This window comes from Octopus sinensis, linkage group LG4 (genome assembly GCF_006345805.1).
Source record: "Octopus sinensis linkage group LG4, ASM634580v1, whole genome shotgun sequence".
NCBI lineage: Eukaryota > Metazoa > Mollusca > Cephalopoda > Octopoda > Octopodidae > Octopus > Octopus sinensis.
In genome coordinates this window covers 22,053,282-22,076,518 of record NC_043000.1, presented here as the reverse complement: position 1 = coordinate 22,076,518, position 23,237 = coordinate 22,053,282, and the positions used below count along the sequence as shown (strand labels likewise).

Here is a 23,237-nt window from a genome sequence, read left to right as displayed (position 1 = left end):
TTGTTTTCTTTTGGTATAATTGGCTTTGACTGATTATTGAAAATGCTTCTTATCATTTCTTTATAAAATTATTTGTTTCATCCAGAGTTTTTTTCACCAAGACAATATTTTTATTTTATAACTTATAACTGCCATATATTTACAGATTTCTAAGTCTTAAAATATAAAATTACACATCTTGAAGTTAGATTTTTGCATATTCAGTATAGGTGGTATATTTTTTCTAATAACTCACAAGTTAACTGAGTTTCCTTTGTTTAAATTTGGAACTGCTGTTGGTTTCTCAAACTCCACATATCACACATAAATCGTAATAATTTTATTTTACTGTAACGAATTAAAGTAATATTGTAGGTAAACGTTAATCCAAATTAGCGGTGATCCAGTAGATGTCTAACAACGTTGATCGAGCAGACATGCCAATAAGGCTTACCTGCACAAATGATGTGATACCCCGCGAATTTATTTCCTCATAACTTCCAGAAAAATTGATGTTTTTTAGTGAAATTTTCTACGAATAAGCTTCATATAGTGTAGATTCCGATTATATTGCTAATTGTGGAAAAGTTTTTCTGTTGGTGGGAAGAGGAGTTTCGGAAAATTCACACGATTGTTCTTTGTTTCCTCATGACATTCAGATAAATGGATATACCTTTCAGTGTGTAGATTCTGATTATGTCGGAATTCAATTATAAGAAAAGAAAAAAAACATTGGTTCACGCATTCATACTGATTACATATCATGTATCCACAAAATGATAGTTGAAATTTCGGAAAAAAAAAAAGAAAAAGTGATGTGTCTCAGTTGGTATGCATGTGTGTGTGTGCTCACCATTTTCTCCTCACATCAAATTCCAGTATAATCATAATTTACACTCTGAAAGGTGTTTGTAGAAAATTTGGCCAAATTGCATTTTCTGAAAGTCATGAGGAAACAAAGCCGATTCGTGTGAACTTTCTGAAACTCCTCTCCCGGAAAATTTTTATCAATGCAAATTCCGATATAATCGGAATCTGCATTTATAAAAGCGAATATGTAGAAAATCCGTTTTCTGGAAGTTACGAGGGAGCAAAGTCGGGAGGCACGTATGTAGGTATACCTATAGTCCTTTACACTTCTATTTCTATTGTGCAATTCTTATGGAGACAACAAATGAAAATGATAGGCAAATACATCAAAAATAGTATTAACGATGAAAAGCTATTTTATTTAACAATTGAGGTCACTGCTAATTTATCCACAGTTGCTTTACATTGTTCTTGAATTGGTAAGAAAAAAGTTTTGCACCTGCTGCTGTGAAAGTGTCGTTACGTCATTTCCATTCAAACTCCATTAAATATCTAACAAAGCTTGAGATACACATACTTTTTCAACTTTACATGTCTAAATATCATTTAATAACCAGTAAAAGGCAGCGTGCCTAACTCCTTGCAGGACAGCTGATATAGGTGGGAATGATGAGGAGAAGGTATTGGAGACATGACTCGAATGCTTGCAACAGAAAAGATTCTGCTGAGGAACAGAAGGATCAGGTGTTAAGCCGGGCGACAAATTGAATTCATCTCTTAAAATAGTGAGATTTAAACTCAGAACGAAAGAGCCGAAACAGATACCCCAAGGCATCCAGTGCAATGTACATTTAACACTGAAAATGAAACATTGACTTAAAGTTACTCCGATTGACAACAAGAGATTAAAACGATTGCGAATGGCAGAAAAGTAAAGAAAAACGTCCGTTGGTATTTCTTCGTTTGACAATATCCAGAAGAGCAGATCACTGTTTAAATAAACTTTCTTTGGCAGTTCTTTTTCTTTTCTTTTTTTTTAAGATTACGAGGAATCTTTTGGTTTCTATAACGTTTTTAAAGTAAAGAAGAAAAAAAAAAGGCGTTATTTATATTATTTACATTGTTGAGGTATTGTCATTGGCAAATGAAAGAGAATAGGGGCAAAAAATGAAAATCCCTAGTTAAAGTTTTGGGGCTGAAAATATTTAAGATTTAAAGCCAACGATGGATTTTCTGTAATGTCTCTTGATCTACTTACAAATAGTAGCCTATTCTCTTTCAATCACAGCCTGTCGTTTTCAAAGAATACAATTGGATTGTAGTTCCTGATAGACAAAAAGACGAGGTGGTTACCTCAGGAATTCTTTGTAATATAGGTCTGCTGAACCAAACTTAACCTAGTCTAAGCAACACTTAGTTTTTACTTATTGCTGAAATACTCAATCATCAAGCTGTAATTTTCAGCTGGATAGAAAATATTTTTTGGACTGAATAGTGACTGGTGACAGAAATGGTTTCTCTGTAAAAATGTCAAGCCCTGAAGACAGTGGGTAGAGAAAGGAAAAACACTGACACCCCAAGCTAAAGAAGGTCTTCACCCATGTAAGGTGTTATCTGTTTAGTGGGATATGAAAAGTTTAGTCCACTTTGAACTTTTAAACCTAAACTAAACGATTACAAAGGAGATCTACTGTGAGCAGCTTGAGTGGCTTAAGTCAGTGCTTGAAGAAAAACGACCGTCTTTGGTTTCAAAACAGGTGTTCTTCCATCAGGATAATGCTCAGCCATATACAGCAAGGATGACATTCCAAAGGCTGGAGCAGTTTGAATGGGAAACGATGTTCCACCCACCATATTTGCTGGACATTGCCCCGTCTGATTATCATTTATTCTGCAGTCTTCAAAATCATTTGGACAGAAAAAATATGAATTCTGTTGATGAGGTCTAATGAGAAAGGAAGATATAAAGAGTTTGAAAACAAGGTATGTCAAGCTCTTTATAGAATGACAGGATCTACAGTGGAGAAACTGAGAATTAAGCTCAGTATACAATACAGGAAAGGAATTATTTGGAGTGAAAGATAGTATCTGGTTAGATTTGTCGGACACATGGTGAGGTGACTGTTGTTATCATTAGTTCTAACTCATCGTTAAGTAAATACCACCATGAGCGATATCCAAACTATAGTGGAAAAGGCTAGCCACTAGATTTGGTTAAAAAGAGACGATGAGTGATGGCTAGAAGAATATTGAGCTTTATTTGATAACTAGTTGATCTAGCAAGCAGGGCCTCATATCAGGGGTGGGGAGAGCTGTTGTGCAAAGATGCTGTATAGAGGTAGGCCCTGAAATGGCACTCATTCTCTCCTGATGACTTCATACACTTGCTGGCTTCTGGTATGCAGAGCTTTTCACTGGTAAGCACTTACATGTGCAAGTTGTTTGCAAGACATCTAAATTAATAGGTGGAGGCACATGGCTTAGTGGTTAGAGCAGTGGACTCGCGGGTTCGAATCTCAGACTGGGTGATGTGTGTGTTTATGAGCAAAACACCTAAGCTCGACACATCTCCGACAGAAGGTAATGGCGAACTTCTGCTGACTAACAGCAGTGCATCAGCATGACCGCAGCTCTGAGCTGAAGCTAGAGAGAGAAAAAAATAATAACATTTACTTGAGTAAGTCATGTTCAGTTTTGTTAATAGCTCATTGATCCAGAACTAAATCTCAAAAATTTGGTCATGTTCATAGATAAAAACTTCCAATCTTATTGCCCAAAAAATAGCAACCACAGTTATTCTACAGTGCTTATTTGTAAAACACTTTCCTCAGCAAATTAAGATTTATATGTTCATTTAACTCCTACTGCCATGGGAAATTGAGAAAGCAGTAAAAATTAGGTCTGGTTAAAAAAACAAAGTATGGCTTTTAGTATATTAAGAGCCTGGTACGATTTTTTAAAAAGTAGGTTGTTGTTGAGCCACATCAAATTGTTACTTGTTCACTTGTGTTCTCTAGATTCAGTTGGTTGTTCATAGACTTTGTCTAATGGCAAAGAGTGGAATATTCTGCTATGGTCATTTATTCTTTAACAGTCAAAATAAAAGATAAATCTTGCATTAGGAGGAAAAGTTGAAAGAATAATTTTTTATTTGTTTTCTTACACAGGATGATCAAGGTTTTTATCAGAATAAAGTACGTGATATGATCAATAACAATGAGGTTCGCCTTGTTGTGAATATAAATGATGTACGTCGAAAAGTTCCAAAAAGAGCTCAAAGGTAAGGTTAATGTTTGCATCTTAAAAAGCAAGGAAAACAGCTGGTGTTTGGTAATCTTTTATCTGATGATATAACATAGAATAGGTTAAAGGAAGCAGTAAATGGATATTTAACATTGTTGTAATTGATTTCCAAGCAGAGATATAAGCCTGTAAATATTGGAGAAGCTTATAGTTGATTATATCAGGGCCATGGAGTAGCTGGAGTCAGTCGGTAAAACTATGCTGACTCTGACATCTTTATTCAATATCTATAAAGTTGAAATGCGAAAAGTTTGTTTGTCTCATTTTGCGATTGGAACGGGTTAAGGGGCACTAGATGGGGTCGGATTGGCTCCAAAATTTACAGGGACATGTAAAAAGAGGCAAGGAAGTGAGTGGACTAGTATTTATAAACCAGTTATAACATAAAGGCTTACTCAGAACAAGTGTCTGCATATACTTTGAGATATGTAGCCCACAATCACTTAATTACATAAACAGGAGTCAGTCGGAAGTGCCAATAGTACAGGAATTGGAGTCAGTTTTTTGTTTTGACTCCACAGCCCTGGATTATATCAATCCTAATATTTGAGTGTTACTTTATTTTATTGATCCTGGATGGGTTATCAATTGAGAGAAACACGTGAATCACAGGAATCATTTGCTCTCTCAGTCATTGGACTGCTGCCATACTGGGGCATAATTGAAAAAATTTACCCCATTACTTATTTTCTTAAACCCGGTACATATTCTGTTGGGCTTTTTTGTTGAACTGCTAAGTTACAGGGGCATAAACCAGTGCTGGTTTATGATGAAGACACACAATTTTCATCTTCCAAATTCATTCACAGGGCATTGGTCGACCTGGGCTCAAGGTGCTGCACAGTAGGATTGAACCCCAAACCAGGTGGCTGTAAAACAAGTTTTTTAACCACAAAGCCATACTTACAAATAAAAATACATAATTTTAGTAATAATGTTACTAAGAATTGTTTTCTCTGGTGATATGAAATGGAAATTCCATATGGATTGTAATAGGTTGGCATTGTTTTAATCTTTTATCTTGCTTCAGTCATTTGACTGCGGCCATGCTGGGCACTGCCCTCAAGGGTTTTAGTCAAAAATATTGACCTCAGGACTCTTTTGGTGAACCACTTAGTTACAGAGACATAAACACACAAACATTGGTTGTCAAGCAATGGTTGGGGATAGACATACACACATAGATTATCATCATCATTATTTAATATCTGCCCTCCATGCTGGCATGGATAAGGTTATCAATAAGGATACTGTTTGCCTATCTATTGGAGATGGTTCTTTAATTCCTCTTAGAGTTGCTAAGTTAGGAGCCTAAAAGGTATCTGCTTACAACTGGGTTTTTCTAAACCATATAAAATTTTATTTATGCTTTGTTTTAATTGGGTTGTAGGTTGCCAGTGACATGTAAAAAGCACCATTCGAGTGTGGTCTTTGCCAGGACTGCCTCACTGGCTCCCCTGCTGCTGGCACGTAAAAAACACCATTCAAGCGTGGTCAATGCCAGTACTGCCTGACTGGCCCTCATGCTAGTGGCCCATAAAGAGCACCCTCTACACTAGGAGTGGTTGGCGTTAGGAAGGGCATCCAGCTGTAGAAACTTTGCCAGATCAGATTGGAGCCTCGTGCTGTCTTCTGGTTTGCCAGTCCTCAGTCGAATCATCCAACCCATGCCAGCATGGAAAGCGGACGTTAAACAACAATGATGATGATATATATATATATATATATATATATATATACACACACACACACACGATGGGCTTCTTTCAGTTTCCATCTACCAAATCCACTCACAGGGCTTTGGTTAGCTCAAGGCAATAGTAGATGTTTGCCCAAGGTGCTATGCAGCAGGATTGAACCTGGAACCATGTCGTTGTGAAGCAAGCTCCTTAGCACACGACCATAGCTGCACCTATCCTTATATTCTGTTCTGTTATATTGTCATTTTTTTCAGATAATGAGAGATTTTTATACTTGCATGCATTTCAATATGAATATTTTTACATGCATAAAAAACAATTTTCGGTAAACTTAAGTGAGGAATTGCTTTTCATGAACATTTAAAATTTTTTTTCCAGTTTATTGAACGAATGCTTTGAAGAAGTGATAGCTTTCCAAAGAGCTTTGAAAGAACTTGTAGCATCTACTGATCCAGTTTACAGTAAGCAGTATGAAGATTTCTTCATTGGTTTTGAAGGAAGGTTCGTAAATTCAAATGATTATAATTTTTAATAAATTTTGTACCTTTTGTTGATTTGGTTCATGTTAAAAGATTAACGTAGAAGAAATGGTTCACCTCATTTATAGGTTGAGACCAAATGTTACACTTTATTTGAATGTCTGTTTCTCTACAAAATTCTCTATAGAAATTATAGCCAACACTGAAAGTTATGATGTTTCAAATACAAATAAGTCTATGTAAAAATCCTTTCTATTATAGGCTCAAGGCCTGAAATTTTGGGGGAGGGGGCCAGCTGATTAGATCAATCTCCAGTATGCAACTGGTATTTAATTTATCGACCTTGAAAGGATGAGAGGCAAAGTTGATCTTAGCGGAATTTGAACTCTGAATGTAGCAGCAGATGAAATATCACTAAGCATTTTGCCCAGCGTGCTAACAATTCTGTCAGCTTGCTTGCCTTATGCCTATGTAAATGATGCAAACAGAAAAATAGGCAATGGGTATATGTGCATATTTTAGGAGTTCTTGATCCTTCTTGAAGCCACATTAACCATCCATGACCTTATTGCTTAAGTAGCTGCTAAATTTAGTGGTACTACTTGTACTTGTGACGGCGTCCACCCAGGGAGGGTTGAGCCAGCTTCTTCTCTGGTCCTGACGGCATCACAAACCATGGTAGCTCACGCTTGTTGGTCCTGTGCGAGGTCACTGGAGATTGTGAGCCGTTCGTGGTTCCATCTGCGCAGACCGACCACCTGCGGACCTGAGAGTTTGGAGAGTTCCTCCTTTATCGTTGTTGCCCAGGTCTTCAGCTGCCCGCCCGAGCGTTTGTGCCAGTTGGGAAGTGGAGGTGGGAGGAGGACATCATGAATCAGCTCACCCTTTGGATGCTGGGCTGCATGACCGAACCACCTTAAGCGCCGTTGTTGAAGCACCGAAGGGAGGTGCCGGAGATTCAGGCGATGATGAAGACTGGCTGTAGGAACCCGATCAATGCGGCAGAGACAGTCATTGTCAAACACCTCCAGCCTTCGCTGATCGACTACTCTCATAGGCCATGTTTCACACAAAATTTAGTGGTGTAATATGATTGGATATACCAATTTTACATTTTAAGCACATTCTTGGCGACTAGTCTGTATATATATTAATTGCAGGTAGAAATTCTATAGAAAATTGGTAGAGATCACTAAAATATAAAGGTGAATACAAACCAGCACCAGTTGTCTAACTCTGGTGGGACACACACACTTGATGGGCTTCTTCCAGTTTCCGTCTACCAAATCAACTCACAAGGCTTTGGTTGGCTTGAGGCTACAGTAGAAGACACCTGCATAAGGTGTTATGTAGTGGGACTGAAACCAAAACCATGAGCTTGGGAAGCAAACTTCTTACCACACAGCCATGACTAGAAATTAATTTAGAAACTAATCAAGGAATTCTTGTGATTTAGGCACAAAAACCAATAAGTTTGAGGGGAGGGTTTATTTCATACCATTGATCCCTTTACTCTTTTACTTGTTTCACTCACTTGACTGTGGTCATGCTGGAGCACCGCCTTTAGTCGAGCAAATCAACCACAGGACTTATTCTTTGTAAGCCTAGTACTTATTCTATCAGTCTCTTTTGCTGAACCGCTAAGTTACTAGGGTGTAAACACACCAGCATCGGTTGTCAAGCAATGTTGGGGGGGACAAACATAGACACACAAACATATACACACACATACATATATATATACATGTATATGATGGGCTTCTTTCAGTTTCCCTCTACCAAATCCACTCACAAGGCTTTGGTCGACCCAAGGCTATAGTAGAAGACACTTGACCAAGGTGCCGCACAGTGGGACTGAACCCAGAACCAAGTGGTTGGTAAGCAAGCTACTTACCACACAGCCACTCCTATGCCTTGCACTTTATGGGATTTAGCCCTTTAGCATTTAATTTGGTCATATCCAGCATCTCACACTTTGCCTACAATGTCATTTTGAAAATATACAATCATATTGAAATCTCAGTGCTACAAGATGATAAATGATTAGTTGAAAACAATATGAATAAGTTTACATTTGACAGTAATGTGAATGCTAAAGGGTTAAAAATCTTAAGAATTCAAAGAGCAGGAAGAAATGTTGCTAAGCATTTTTTCTGACACTGTAGAGATTCTGCCAGATCACCCAAGAAAATCTTTTTTTTTGTTCTGATTTAGTTAAGTAACCATATTTTATTGATAAATATGAAAACATTTCTTTATAGTTATGTGATTTGTAATTTTCATCATTTTCAAATAATTTGTCTCTTTATAATGTACAAGATCCCCAAAATCTTTACATTAAGATATTATGAAAAGATAATGCGATCAGTATGAAAGAAACTAAATGGATTGTTATACTATTGTGTGATTGTTCCATTTAAAAAAAAAAAAGTCATTTGCATCTAATAGATTTGATTCAGATCTGACTGGATTGGTCCACCTATGAATAAATATGTACCATGATTAGATCTATTTTACTGTTGTTTAAATATTTTGTTGACTTGCAGTATTAAGTACAGTCTATTTTAAGGGTCTATAATAGGTTACAAAAAACCCTAATCTAAGTCTATCCTTATGAAAGATCCTGAAATTATCCAGGTCAATTAGTTCAGTCTTCTCATAAGGTTTTCCTTTCATATGAAACAGTTCAAAGGAGAAAAAATTGCAAAATTGTGTTATTTCTGATTCTGTAGTGAACTTTCCTTAAACTTGCAAGTTCTTTAGATAAAAATGTATCTCAGTGCCTTTAAGTTTAATATAGTAATTTTAAACAGTACCTCAATTAGAAGTAGGTAAATGTTTTTATGAAACTATCCAGATCAGTGGTTCTCACCTATTTTTTGCCAGTGGACCCCTTTTGATTCCTATCTTATTGTGCTCACTATTTTACTATGCTGGACCTTCATATCCATTCAATGTTTCTTACAAAAAAAAAATTTTTTTTTTTATAACTAAATATCATAAGAAATTGTATTAAAAAAATTGTCAAAATATTTTGTGCATATAACCAGTTTATTGTACACAAAATTTAACGAAATCTTATGAGGAATCTAAGGGTCATATGACCCCCTCCCCCAGTTCAGAACCACTGGCCCAGATAATCTGAATGAATGTTTTTCATTTTTTATCCATAACAATTTTCACTTTGTTTATCTTTACTTTTTTCTTTTTTTTTATATAGTTTTGGTAGTAAACATGTGACTCCTCGCAGTTTAACCTCCCATTATCTTGGAAATATGGTTTGCGTAGAAGGCATTGTAACAAAATGTAAGCTATCATTTAATCATTCCTTTCTGTTTCTTTCCTGATGTACGAGTTGAGAATATTTTCGTTTTCATTTTTCTGTTTTCCAATTCATTTCTACCATTTTTATCACAAAAATTCTTTGTTTCATGATTGCCAAAACATTGAATAACTGAGTCTTTATTAATTTGCTTGCTTCATGTTCCTGCTTGATGGGACTGGGATCCACCAGTGCTCCTTATTGCTGGCAGTCCCATGCCAGCCCCTCTGTATCCTCCAAGATGTTGTTGAGCCTCTTGAGATCATCCTTAATCAAGTCCATCCATCTGGTGTGGATCCTACGACAGGGCTTCTTCCACCCTGCAATTGTTGTGTTGAATAGGAGTAAAGTCATGGTGGGTGGCAGAGGACATGTCTACCAGTGCATGTGGCAGATGAGATGGGAGGCATTTTGTTATTGCTTCCTTTAATTTAAATTTTAACCCTTTCGTTACTGTATTTATTTTGAGATGCTCTGTGTTTCTTTCAATTACTTTAACTAAAACAAAGAATTTAGTAAAATAATTTAGTTATCATTTAGCTAGTGTTAGGAACATAAATTGTGACTAAGGTTTGGTGGAAGATTTTAATTCAAAGCTTACGAAAACAAGACATTTATACTCAGAGCCAGAGCCGGTTTCAGCTGGGTTGGTAACGAAAGGGTTAAGTCTCAGTTGACAAGGATACTCCCCACTTCAACTAAGTTTTACTTAATCTGCTTTCTTTTTTGGTCAGTGCAATCCCACCTGACTGATTGGTAAGCAGTCATTTGTGCTATAAAATTCTTTCATTGCACATATCTTGTATTCTTAGTTTCCACATTGCCATTAAAGTCTATAACTATGATTTTGATGTATCGTGTCTATTTTGTTGAAAGAGCTAAGTAATATAGGCACAAGAGTGGCTGTGTGGTAATTAGCTTGCTTACCAACCACATGGTTCCGGGTTCAGTCCCACTGTGTGGCACCTTGGATAAGTGTCTTCTACCATAACCTCGGGCCGACCAAAGCCTTGTGAGTGGATTTGGTAGATGGAAACTGAAAGAAGCCCATCGTGTTAGTGTGTGTGTATGTTTGTGTGTCTGTGTTTGTCCCCCCACCATTGCTTGACAACCGATGTTGGTGTGTTCACGTCCCCGTAACTTAGCGGTTCAGCAAAAGAGACCGATAGAATAAGTACTAGGCTTACAAATAATAAGTCCTGGTGGCGCTTTGTTCGACTAAAGGAGGTGCTCCAACATGGCCACAGTCAAATGACTGAAACAAATAAAAATAAAAAAATTAAGAGGAAATTATGCATGTACTTGGAAACTGTTATTATTTTTGCTACTAACAACTTAAATAGCAATAATTCTTCACTCATATATGATTGAATAAACATAGCTATCATCTATCTTGATTTATTACAGATGCATTTGTTCTTATAAGATTTCATTATGATAAACTGATTTAGCTAATTCGAATACATATAATTATTTCATTCCCTCTAAATAACACTGAACATCAAAGAACCCAGTATATTGGCTTTATTGCTGTTCCAAATATAGAGTTCTGTTGTACCAAGTCATTAGGCACAAACAGAAAACAATCTCCTTAGCATTCAGAGTACATGTATATTTAAAACCATCTGTGTGCTGTATCATAAGGAAATGGTTTATTTCAACTACATACATCTTCACACATTGCCAAACTTAATTTGGCCAGTATTCATTATTGATTGCTAATTTTTGGCACAAGGCAACAAATTCTGGAATGGTTTAGTTCATTAGGTCAACCTAAGTGATTTTTTTTTTATTGACTTCTGAACAAAAAGCCAAAAATATGAACTTAAGAATGTAAAAAATACGTAAATATATAAATAAAACATAAATATCTAGGGAAATACGTGTGTGTGTGTGTGTATTTTGTTATTATATATTGTGTATATTTATGCCCACTTGCATCTTTAAGTGTATATATGTGTAGTTCTTTCTTTCTCTATGCATATATGTTTGTGTGTGTGTCTATGAAGCATTTTAATCATTTCTCTTTCTGCCTCTTTGACGTTTTTCCAACATTTTGGTGTTTGTTTTATTTCCTCCTCTCTTTGGCCATTGTTACACATTCCTTCGCTAACACTTTTTACTGCTTCCTCTCCCTTACTCTTCTCTCGCCCCCTCTCTTTCTTGAGTTTGTGTCCTTCAACACCGAATGTAATTTATTTTCTCTCCAACAAATAGCTTTATATGATGTTAGATTTTCCGCTCTAACAGAACACAAGTAGTTTCCTTGGATTCTACTACTTCACTAAACACTGTAAGGTTTCACTAATTCTGTCATCAACTATCATTTTAATGTTGATAAAATGTCTTAAGAATTGTTGTCTCCTTGCTTTCCTATATGACTGTGGTGACGTTTTTACATTGTATTTTCAAACCAGGCATGAATTTATAACTAAAATAAAATTAATTTATCTTGCAATGAGACCACTTTTTTTATAAAGCTTAGAAATTTGACTAGCAGGGTGTGAAGCAAGGTTTAAAAAATGAACTGACAAATTATCATATTTGATAAAATTAATCATCATCGTCGTCATCATTTAACATCCATTGTCCATGCTGGCATGGGTTTGACCAGGGCTGGCAAACTGAAAGGCTGTACGAGACTCCAGCCTGATCTACAGCTGGATGTCCTTCCTAATGCCAACCACTCCAAGAATATAATGGGTGCTTTTACGTGCCACCAGCATGGGTGTCATTTGCACAACACCAGTATCTTCCATGACTATGATTTTACTTGGCTTGATGGGTCTTTTCAAGCACAGTAAGATTTATGTAGTTTCAAACTCTGTCTTCTTGTAAATAAAGACAATGAGAAAAGGGAAAAAGTTCATTGATATATTTTTTTATGGTAATGAAATTATTATTATATACAATGCTCAGGTGTACCAACAACTCATCGTAAAAAGAAGCTGAAAGTGCATGAACAGAATAATACACAGAAAATGATCAGTGAATGAATCATTTAAAAGGGGGAAGGGGGAGATTGGGTGTACTGATGACAAATTTCTGGAAACATGGAAGTTTTGAAGAATGTTATGTCCCGACAGCCAACTGTTCATGTAGGTAGTTTATTCCATGCCATTTTGAGCGTGAAAAAATGTTTCTGAAAGTCGTGGGTGCTGTGTTGTTTTTTTGACTTTGTAAGTCCATGGGAATTCAAAAAGGTGCCCAAGGTTGTTGTTGTTGGAAAGTTGGTGGAATTGGTCAGTTTCATAATTGCTGGATTCCATGATCTGATTATAGTCCTTCATGAAGATTTAAAGCAATAAGTTATTTATTCTACTTTTTGCCCTGTCATTGTTTTCAGAAAGTTTCATTTGTTTAACTCAAATTCCTTCAAAGAAATAAAAACATATCTGTTGTACATTTTTTTACTTCTTATACTTTAAACTGCTATTTTATTAAAAATCTTTCCAATGTCTTCTTTGCTTAAACAGGTTCGTTAGTGAGGCCAAAAGTTGTACGAAGTGTGCATTATTGTCCTGCAACTAAGAAGGTTATAGAACGACGATACACTGACTTGACTTCATTAGAAGCTTTCCCAACAAGTGCAGTTTACCCAACTAAAGTAAGTAATATACAAAAGAATCTATTTTTTGTTTGCATGGGTCAGACAGAGTTTATTGAGGTGGATTGTCACTGTTGGGATGCCCTTCCTGTTGCAAACCTTCACCTGTTTCCATGCTCAGACATTTTTCCTTCGGAATATTGGAAACAAACGACACTGCTTGTATGATGGTGACACTCATTTACAATTATCATGCACAGTCAAGATAAGGAGACCCTAACATAAACAACTCACATACATATATATTACCCAATGTACTTGCAAGACTTTAGTTGGCCTGGGTCTATAATTCTTTTTTTCTTTATGCCTTTAACCCTCCAACGTGGAGTATAGGCCACTTATAGTTGAATTCGATGTTGCATAATTTTTGGCTTCTGTACTAATACTCTGCCATGAATGTCCCCCATTCTCTAGTTCCTTTTGGATCTCCGCCACAAGTTCTTAGGCCTACCTCTCCTTCTATATCCATCCGGTTTCCACTTTAAAGCACTTTTCGCTACATTTGGTGTGTCTTTTCTGATTGTGCTACCAATCCACTTCCACTTTTTCTTAAATATTTGCTCCCTAATCGAAACCTCATTTGTTCTTTGCCATAGCTCCATATTGCTTATGTGTTCAGGCCATCTAATTTTAAGTATACTACGCAAGCATCTATTGATGAATGATTGTATTTGCTTATTTGACTTAACTGTTGTTCGCCATGTCTCAGCCCCATACAATAACACCGCTTTTACGTAAGTGTTAAAAAATAATAGAAGACTCAAAATGTCATGCATTTGGACTGGACTCAGGATCATGTTATTGGGAAGCAATCCCTGCACTTGTTGACCAGGATAATCATCATCATATTTCCCATGATGGTATGAATTGGTTGTCTCTGTTTTACATTGGTGTCAGTGTCCCCTCGACACCTTGTCTGTTATACTCAACTTCCTCAAATTTGACCTCATCACATCTCACATTGCTAGTGTTCTTCCTCAGCATTAGATAGTGCCCACTGCTAGCACACACAACTTTATATCATTCAGCAGGTATACCTAACTTACCTGCACAGAACAGTTGTCTTTGATAACTGGCAACTCTCTCACCTCAGTTGCCCTGTCGTACAAGTTAATGCTCTATATTTATTGTATGGTACTCGAATTTATTTTCAGCCTATGCAAATTTTCCACATTTAGTGCATATATTTCATGACCATGCAACATTCTATTCGTTCGTTTCACACAGTATCCTTTTTACCATAGAATTTCCATTCTTTTTTTACTGACATACATAATTACTTGGAAACCTTGTATTTTTAAGCTTTTCAGCAATAATAAGCAGACATCTCTATCTTATTGTTAGACTCTAGAGTGGAAACTCTTTGGCAATGTAAAGCACCTTTGAATCAAAAGGAATACAAGATTGGTGCTTTAATGTTTGAAGAATTCTGCAGCATTTAACTTAATATCATAACATAAAAGGATGAAAATATTGCTGAAATGTCTTGTTTGTCTTGAAGGTGCAACTTTCAAAAGTCTTAATCTCAATTAACATTTTAAAAAATCTTTTTTCTCTAAACATCTCTTGCTAAATATATTGTCATTTTAGGATGAAGATGGGAATTTACTGGAGACTGAATATGGCCTTTCTGCGTACAAAGACCACCAAACATTTTCAATTCAGGTAAACCTAATCTTCCTTGTAAATTCTAAAAACACAGTTTTGAATTGGGTATAATTCTTGAGATCGTCATCATCGTTTAATGTCCGCTTTCCATGCTAGCATGGGTTGGACGATTGTGACTGAGGGCTGGCGAACCAGATGGCTGCACCAGACTCCAATCTTGATCTGGCAGAGTTTCTACAGCTGGATGCCCTTCCTAATGCCAACCACTCCGAGAGTGTAGTGGGTGCTTTTTACATGCCACCGGCACGGAGGCCAGTCAAGCGGTACTGGCAACGACCTCGCTCGAATCTTTTTACACATGCAGCACAGGTGCCAGTAAGGCGACGCTGGTAACGATCATGCTCGAATGGTGCCTTTTATGTGTCACTGGCACAGAAGCCAGTTAGACGCTCTGGCAACGATCATGCTCAGATGGTGCTCTTGGCACCCTATATTTAACTTTAAATTTCTGCAGTTTTTCTCTGTCTAGAATTTTTATTAAATAATGATAGGATGAAGTACAATTATGTTTCTAGTGATATTAAGATATGAACAAAAAGTTTCCAAATTGAATTTATGCTCTGTCAGTTTTTAATGAAAATATACATTATACTGATTCCTAGTTATATGCTTTTTATATGCCACTGGCATGGGTATCACAACTACAATTTCCATTTCATTTTTATTTTGTTGTTGATGTACTTGACTCAATAGGTCTCCTCAAGCACAGCAGGCCGTCCTTCAAGCCAAGGTACTTTGGATCTCAAAATAAATACAGTAATGAAAGGGTTAAAAGCTGGATTAAATTCATGTAATTTGCAAACCAATTGTGGTGTTTTATTTGTTATGTGAAACAATTTTATTTTCTGTTCATTAGGAAATGCCTGAAAAAGCTCCTGCAGGTCAGCTTCCTCGATCTGTTGATGTTATTGCTGATGACGATTTGGTTGATTTATGCAAGGTTGGTGCATTTGCTTTCTCTTAAATCACTTTTCACATATTTAATACATGCCTTTGTATTCTGATGTGCACAGATACTGCAGTTTCCACTGTAAAAGACACTTAATATTTAAAAAAAATTTAAATTAAGAAACTATACATTACGAAGCCTTGAAGCTGCCCCTTTGGGCGGCATTCATTTTGTCTCCCTCAGAAGGCAACTTTGAGGCCTTTGGCCCCACCATTGGGCCACTTCACAGCCCTCTACCCTTGTGTAATGAAACTTATTTCTGCAAGTGTGCTAAGCACTGATGCTGATCATAGTTTAATCAATAAAGCGTAGGAGCGAGGTAAATGCAGTAAAAATAGTGGGGTCAGTGGGACCCCATTTAAAAGGCCCTTCAGAAATTGAACCTCCTTATACTTCCTGGCAGTTCATGGTATGAAATTCAAATTCATTGTCATTGCTCTGTTTTGGTTGCCAATGCCATGTATTTAATTTAAAATGCAGTAAAAATAGATGGGGTTTGTGGGGCCCCAATTAGGCGGCCCTTAAAAAAATAGATCCCCTCAGGACATTCCTTGGGATTAGGGGAGTTGCTGGTTTAAGATTCATTGTCCCTGCATCAACAGTCTAGGAAAGTAAATGAACATAAAAATGTAACGGACAGAGAAACATCACTGAAATTTATATTAAGATGAGCAGCAATTAAAGAAGTGTTGTCAGATTGAAAATTTTCAGTGTTGAAATTTTTTCTCTATAAAATCTTCTAAGCTAAATTAGTCTGAGGAATTCTTGCTAATTATATATAATTTTTTTGCTTCGAATTATAAATTTCTGTTCAATATTTTCCCATGACCTGATAACTACAACCCTTTCCTGCCCACACTAGCCACAATACCCAATCCTTCCTCCCCATAGTATTCATCCCACTGGAATCTCCTCCTTGCTCATTGTTCTCTTACAGGTGTTGACTTGCAACAGTTTATATGAAAATGCAACAACATCAAACTTACTGGGCTGGGGGGTCCTGCAGAAGTCATAAACGTTGTCCTTTCTTCAAGACTCAGCAAATTAAAATATTAAAAAAGTAATAAACTTTAAGTGTGGTTGTGTGGTAAGAAGCTTGCTTCCCAACCACATTGTTCCAGGTTCAGTTGCAGGGGAGGTACCTTGGGCACGAGTTTTCTACTAGAGCCTTAGTTCCATCAAAGCCTTGTGAGTGAATTTGGTAGATGGAAACTGAAAAGAAGCCCATCATGTATACACGTGTGTGTGTGTGTTTGTTGCCTATAATTGCTCGGCAACTGGTGTGTTTATTTCCTCATAACTTAGTGGTTTGGCAAAAGAGATCAATAGAATAAATACCAGGCTAAAAAAAAAAGTCCTGGAGTCAATTCATTTGACTAAAATTCTTCAGGGTGGTGCCCCAGCATGGCCACAATCTAATGAGAGAAACAAGTAAAAGATAAGATATAATTTCAAATTAGAAATTACAGTTCATCATTCAGTTTTGTTATGATTTCTTCATACAACAAAGATGGGTTTCTTTTGAATTTTAATGTGTTTTTTTCTTATATTTTTATTTCCTAAATCAAGCCAGGAGACCGAGTACAAGTCATTGGAACTTACAGATGTCTTCCTGGAAAAAAGAATGGATATACTTCTGGGACATTCAGGTGAGTTTATTTTTGAAATTTTAAATGGTATTGACATGAAATATGATGATAATATGAGGTTCGTTAAGGTGTATTCAAGCAACAGTATTTACTGTGATTTAATAATTATGATTTCATGCATATCTTAACTTTTGGCACTTTTCAGAATAAAAATTGTTCATTCTCTTTTAAAAACATGTTTGTTTTTGGATGTAGTTTAGAAATAACAACACTGGCATTGTTTCCTATTGTCTTATCCCGAGTGGCACAAAGCTGGTATATGTGGTAACACTTTCTCGAGTATTTTCTTCGAATATTGGCAAAATATATGATGGAAATCTCACAACAAAAATTGAAAAAAATAAAGTGTTGTCAACTGCATTTTCTGGATCTTACCTTTTAGTCTCCATTGTCACAATTCTCTCTAATTTTGATACAAGGCCAACAATTTTGAGGGGAGGAGGCATGTTAGTTACATCAACCTCACTACTTGACTGGAACATAAACTCTGAAAGGATGAATCGCAAAGTAGACCTGGGGAAAGTTTGAACTCAACGTAATGACAAAATTTTTCCCGTTGCTCTAACAATTCTGTCAGCTCACTTCCTTTCCATTACCATAACACCATTTTCCTCATTAGTCAAGTAATATTCTTGTTTGTTGTTTTAGAAAATCAATTCATTTGTTTGTAGATTATTTACGTTATTTACATTTGATGGATATTTGTTTGATGTTAACACGTTTCAGCTGATATACCCTCCAGCCTTCTTCAGGTGTATTGGGGAAATTTCAAACTTGGGTTCTCATTCCTAAGGTATTTTTCGATGTTATTATTATTATTGTTGTTATTGTTCTGGTCACTGCTTGGAATCGAACTTGGAATTTTGGGGTTAGTCTCCTGCGCTCTTAACCAGTACGCCATATGCTCATGGGCCCACAGAATATGGGCATAGTGGTTAAAAGCACGGGCTACTAACCCCAAAATTCCAAATTCGATTCCAAGCAGTGACCTGAACAATAACTAATAATAATAATGATAACATCAAAAAATACCTTGGGAAAAGACACTTAAAGAAGGCTGGAGGGTGTATTAGCTGAAACATTGTGTTAACAACAAACAAGATGAGGACAAATATCCATCGAATGTAAATGTTGTACATAATTTCTCATCTCTTAAATATAGAACTGTATTGTTTGTAGATGTTTTTACACCAAGATATTTTTATTCGTTCTTGTAGGACAATTCTGATTGCCAACAATGTCCAGCTCCTAAGTAAAGAAATATCGCCTGTCTTTTCTGCTGATGATGTTGCTAAGATTAAAAAGTTTAGCAGACAGAAAAATGTGGTATGGATTTCTCTTCAGTACATGCTTTTATTATTTTAATTCTTCAGTTTCTTGTATTGAAACCTCACCCAATGAATCAATTTGTGATACTTAATAAGTTTTTCATTACATTTTGAAGGATGTTTTTGAGTTGCTCAGCAAAAGTATGGCACCTTCTATACATGGTCATGAATATATTAAAAAAGCTGTCTTGTGCATGTTACTTGGAGGAAATGAAAAAATTCTTCACAATGGAACACGGTTAAGAGGGTAAGTGTTTCTCTTTTGAAATGTAATAAAAACATTTTCAGCTTCAGGTCATTGTGGATCACTAAGTCCTAAAGTTGAATTTAAATCCTGCCTTGCAGAATATATCATTCCGAGCTGGAGTAGACCATACCTCATTGAGTTGAACTTGATGTTAACCTTAATGCAACATTCCTATTCCAGGAGTCTGCAGACAGCTGGGATTTATGAGCCATATTCTAACTTTTAAAAGGTAGCAATGTAAAATGTATAATTAATCAGTTATTTATAAATATTCGGTGATGTCTTTCAATCAAAAGATAAAATTGAGGAAACAAATTTGTTTTTTAATATAATCAGATTAAGTTTGGAAAAATTTATTTAAAGGGGAAAATACCTATTTCTTTACTACCCACAAGGGGCTAAACACAGAGGGGACAAACGGATTAAGTCGATTACATTGACTCCAGTGTATAACTGGTACTTAATTTATCGACCCTGAAAGGATGAAAGGCAAAGTTGACCTCGGCGTAATTTGAACTCAGAACATAACGGCAGACGAAATACGGCTACACATTTCACCCGGCGTGCTAAAGTTTCTGCCAGCTCGCTGCCTTTTTTTAAAGGGGAAAATATCTTGATAGTGAAAGGGTTGGGAATCACTGTATTAGTGTTTGCTTTGTACTGAAGAACTGAATTAGTATCATATTTGATGCACCCCAATTTCAGCAGTGCATATTCAAAGGAACAAAGAGTTTTAGTGCATTATAGCATGTAAAATAGGCCCAACTTTGCATATGGGACCTGGGGTGAATATTTTTTTGTGGCGGGGGGAAAAAAAATCTTATAAGCTTTCAAATATGGTAAATGCTATTCAAAAAGACTTGCTTTGACAATTTAAAAAGAAACTAAAATACCTTGATCCTTATTGCTTGTAAAAGTACAGTCATTATTAATTAATATTAATAAGTAATTTGTTGGCCTTGAAATCTTCAAGTAATGAATTGTTTTTGCAAAAAATAGGAGTTTAATTTTATATTTTTCCTAATTGCAGAGATATTAATATTTTACTTATTGGTGATCCATCAGTTGCAAAGTCTCAAATATTAAGGTAAGTAATCATTTCTAATTATTTCTATAATTAGTAATGATTTGTTAACACTTGTAGGTATGTACTTATATACTTGTACTTATTTTATTTGAAGACATACTAGAAATCATTGCCATTGTCGTTTAATATCTGCTTTCCATGCTAGGTTGGACAATTTGACAGGAACTGTCAAGCTGGACAGCTGCACCAGGTTCCACTTGTCTGTTTTGACATATGGTTGGGTACTTTTTATGTGGCACCAGTATGAGATATTGTATACAGTGCTCAGGTGCACCACAACTTGTCAAAAGTGCATATAAAGCATATGCAGTAATGTACAAATGTCTGGAAAGTGAACAGTGTATGAGTCAGATACATGATTGCGTGTGTATGGAGGGGAGAAAATCAGGTGTAGTGTTGGCGAATCTCAGGAAGCATGGAACTTTTGAAGGATGCAGTGCTCTAACAACTAACTGATGCTGGCAGTTTGTTCCATGCTTCAACAACTCTTAACGTGAAAAAATGTTTCTGAAAGTCATGGGAGCTGTGCTGTTTCCTGACTTTGTAACCATGTCCACGGGTATGAGGCAGGTGGAGTTTGAAAAGGTGCTCAGTGTTATTGTAAGATGGTGATGGTGTGTATATGATATGATACATTGTGTGTCTTATTAATATATCCCTGCTTTAACAATTGATTGCCTCATTTAATGAATTTAATAGCTTAACAGGGCAAGAATTTTGTATGTAGTGTAGTGTAGTGATGGCCATTATTGGCTTCAAGAATGTTTTATTTACTGTACTTGATGTAGTTTGACAAGTCTGCATTTCAACATGGTAACCGTTACATGTACCACTGGCGGTTCATTGCGAACTTCACACATCCACCCTATGCACTACTGGTGGTACATTTTCATAATTTGAGAAAATATTTTATTCTGTATGTTTGACATGGTTTCGAGGGTATTTAAATAGCATGAGTGCTAAATATTAAAGTTTAGTTATGAAATATTGTAAAAATGCAATGAAATTACATTTCCTTGTATTTAAACAGTGTAGAGTGTGACTTGAAATATGTGCCATCACACATTAAGTTGCAGTAACAGGCCACGGCAGTTAACGCCGTCGTCATCATCATCATCATCATCATCATTTAACGTCCGTTTTCCATGCTGGCATGGGTTAGATCGTTTGACTGCGGTCTGGAGAGCCTGCGGCTGCACCAGGCTCCAATCTGTCCTGGCAATATTTCTATAGCTGGATGCCCTTCCTAATACCAACCACTCAGAGAGTTTAGTGGCTGCTTTTTATGTGTCACTGGCACAGGAGCCAATCAGGAGGGCCTGGCATTAATCACGTTCAGATTGTGTTTTTTACATGGCACCGGCATGGGAGCCAGTCAGGGAGTACTGGCATCAGCCATGTTCGGGTGGTGCTTTTTACATGCCACTGGCATGGGAGCCAGTCAGGCGGCTTTTAGCTTCTTTAGCTCTGTGAGAAAAGACTGGCCAACTGTAGCCATCCCATCTTTTTAAGTATCAGGAATGTGTATGCCCTCTTTGTCAAGATAGGATTTTATTTGAGGAAAATTTGGCTATTGTTTCAAGCAAGTTGGGGAGCCATGTAAAGGTTCTCTTATTGACTAGTTTTCTTTTGCTTCAAATGTTTGAGTGATGGCAAAATGGTGTGGAGGGTATCATTGAAATTATTAACAACCTCATGGCCTGTATTCATTCACAATTTTTTTGTCTTTCTGTTAAGGTATGTTTTACAGAGCGCTCCAAGGGCTATTCCAACAACTGGTCGAGGGTCATCTGGTGTTGGTTTGACTGCTGCTGTTACAACTGATGCTGAAACTGGTAAGGCAAACAAATGGCTTGAATTTTGTAGACTTTTCTATCCTATACTCTTCATAGTTAGCACGCCGGGTGAAATGCTTAGCGGTGTTCCATCTGCCACTATGTTCTGAGTTCAAATTCCGCTGAGGTCGACTTTGCCTTTCATCCTTTCGGGGGTCGATTAAATAAGTACCAGTTACACACTGGGGTTGATGTAATCGACTTAATCCCTCTGTCTGTCTGTCCTTGTTTGTCCCCTCTATGTTTAACCCCCTGTGGGATATAAAGAAATAGATATATTTTCTCTACTACATATAACCTGTATGATTCAACAAAGGAATTCCCATCGTCTTCAACCGTTACAATCAGCAACTAAGTCTTCAAATCTTTATCATCTTAATTTTTGAATATACTGGATAAAGTAATCTTTTCTACTCAAGGCACTAGGCCCGAAGTTTTGGGTGGGTGAGGCCAGTCGATTAGATCAACCTCAGTATGCAACTGGTACTGTATTTATCGATCTTGAAAGGCCAAGTTGACCTTGGCAGAATTTGAACTTAGTACGTAAAGACAAACGAAATACCGCTCACTATTTTGCCCGGCGTGCTAACGTTTCTGGAAAGTACTAGTCAAATGTATGTTTGTTATAGGAATGCTTAGTACTATTTTCATATGTGGATGATATCAGAAGACAATGGAAGCAAAAACTCTGAACAAAAGAAATTCTAGAACCTCTGTAAAAGTAGTTTCATTCTGCTAATAGTAATTGGAGAGGAACAAAACTTTCTTTGCCTTCACTGTGGCTTCCATGTGAAAATAGGTTGGATTGCAGAGGGAACATATGTTGAGGTGTATAATATAGGCTTCAGCTACAAAGCAACATGATATACTTAGATGTTTTGTGGCCTGTGTAGCACTGCTTGATTAGAGCTGACCTAAAACAACAACCAGCAATTACATTATTCAGTTTACTAGCTATTATTTCTTTCATTTTTTTTTTTTTTTTGCTGAATGTGATAGAATGATTTTGGTGTCGCTGAATACGACGAATCATTTCAAAACTTGATCATTTGCAAAGTTATCTCCCCTTAATTTATAGCTGATTTTGTACAATATCTCTACAGAAGTTTCTCATGACTAAAAATATACCTTTATTGCATGGTCTCAAGTTGGGCCTCATCAAGCAGACCAGGCATTCGTGTTATAACTATCTTAGCTTTTTACATTTAACCCTTTAGCATTCAGATTAATCTGTCAAATGTAAAGCATGTTTAATTACATTGTTTTAAATTAAT

The 23,237-nt window shown here is 36.4% G+C and overlaps 1 protein-coding gene across 1 annotated transcript in view; it reads left to right on the top strand.

The window, feature by feature from the left end:
• LOC115210342 (DNA replication licensing factor MCM3) overlaps positions 1 to 23,237 on the top strand; it is a 34,840-nt gene that overhangs the window by 336 nt on the left and 11,267 nt on the right. The window contains exons 2-12 of the mRNA XM_029778878.2: positions 3,957 to 4,069; positions 6,171 to 6,293; positions 9,492 to 9,577; positions 13,070 to 13,200; positions 14,791 to 14,865; positions 15,725 to 15,808; positions 17,387 to 17,466; positions 18,684 to 18,792; positions 18,911 to 19,041; positions 20,072 to 20,128; positions 21,866 to 21,963. Of these exons, the coding sequence (XP_029634738.1) occupies positions 3,957 to 4,069; positions 6,171 to 6,293; positions 9,492 to 9,577; positions 13,070 to 13,200; positions 14,791 to 14,865; positions 15,725 to 15,808; positions 17,387 to 17,466; positions 18,684 to 18,792; positions 18,911 to 19,041; positions 20,072 to 20,128; positions 21,866 to 21,963 (1,087 nt within the window). The remainder of the gene's footprint in view (positions 1 to 3,956; positions 4,070 to 6,170; positions 6,294 to 9,491; positions 9,578 to 13,069; positions 13,201 to 14,790; positions 14,866 to 15,724; positions 15,809 to 17,386; positions 17,467 to 18,683; positions 18,793 to 18,910; positions 19,042 to 20,071; positions 20,129 to 21,865; positions 21,964 to 23,237) is intronic.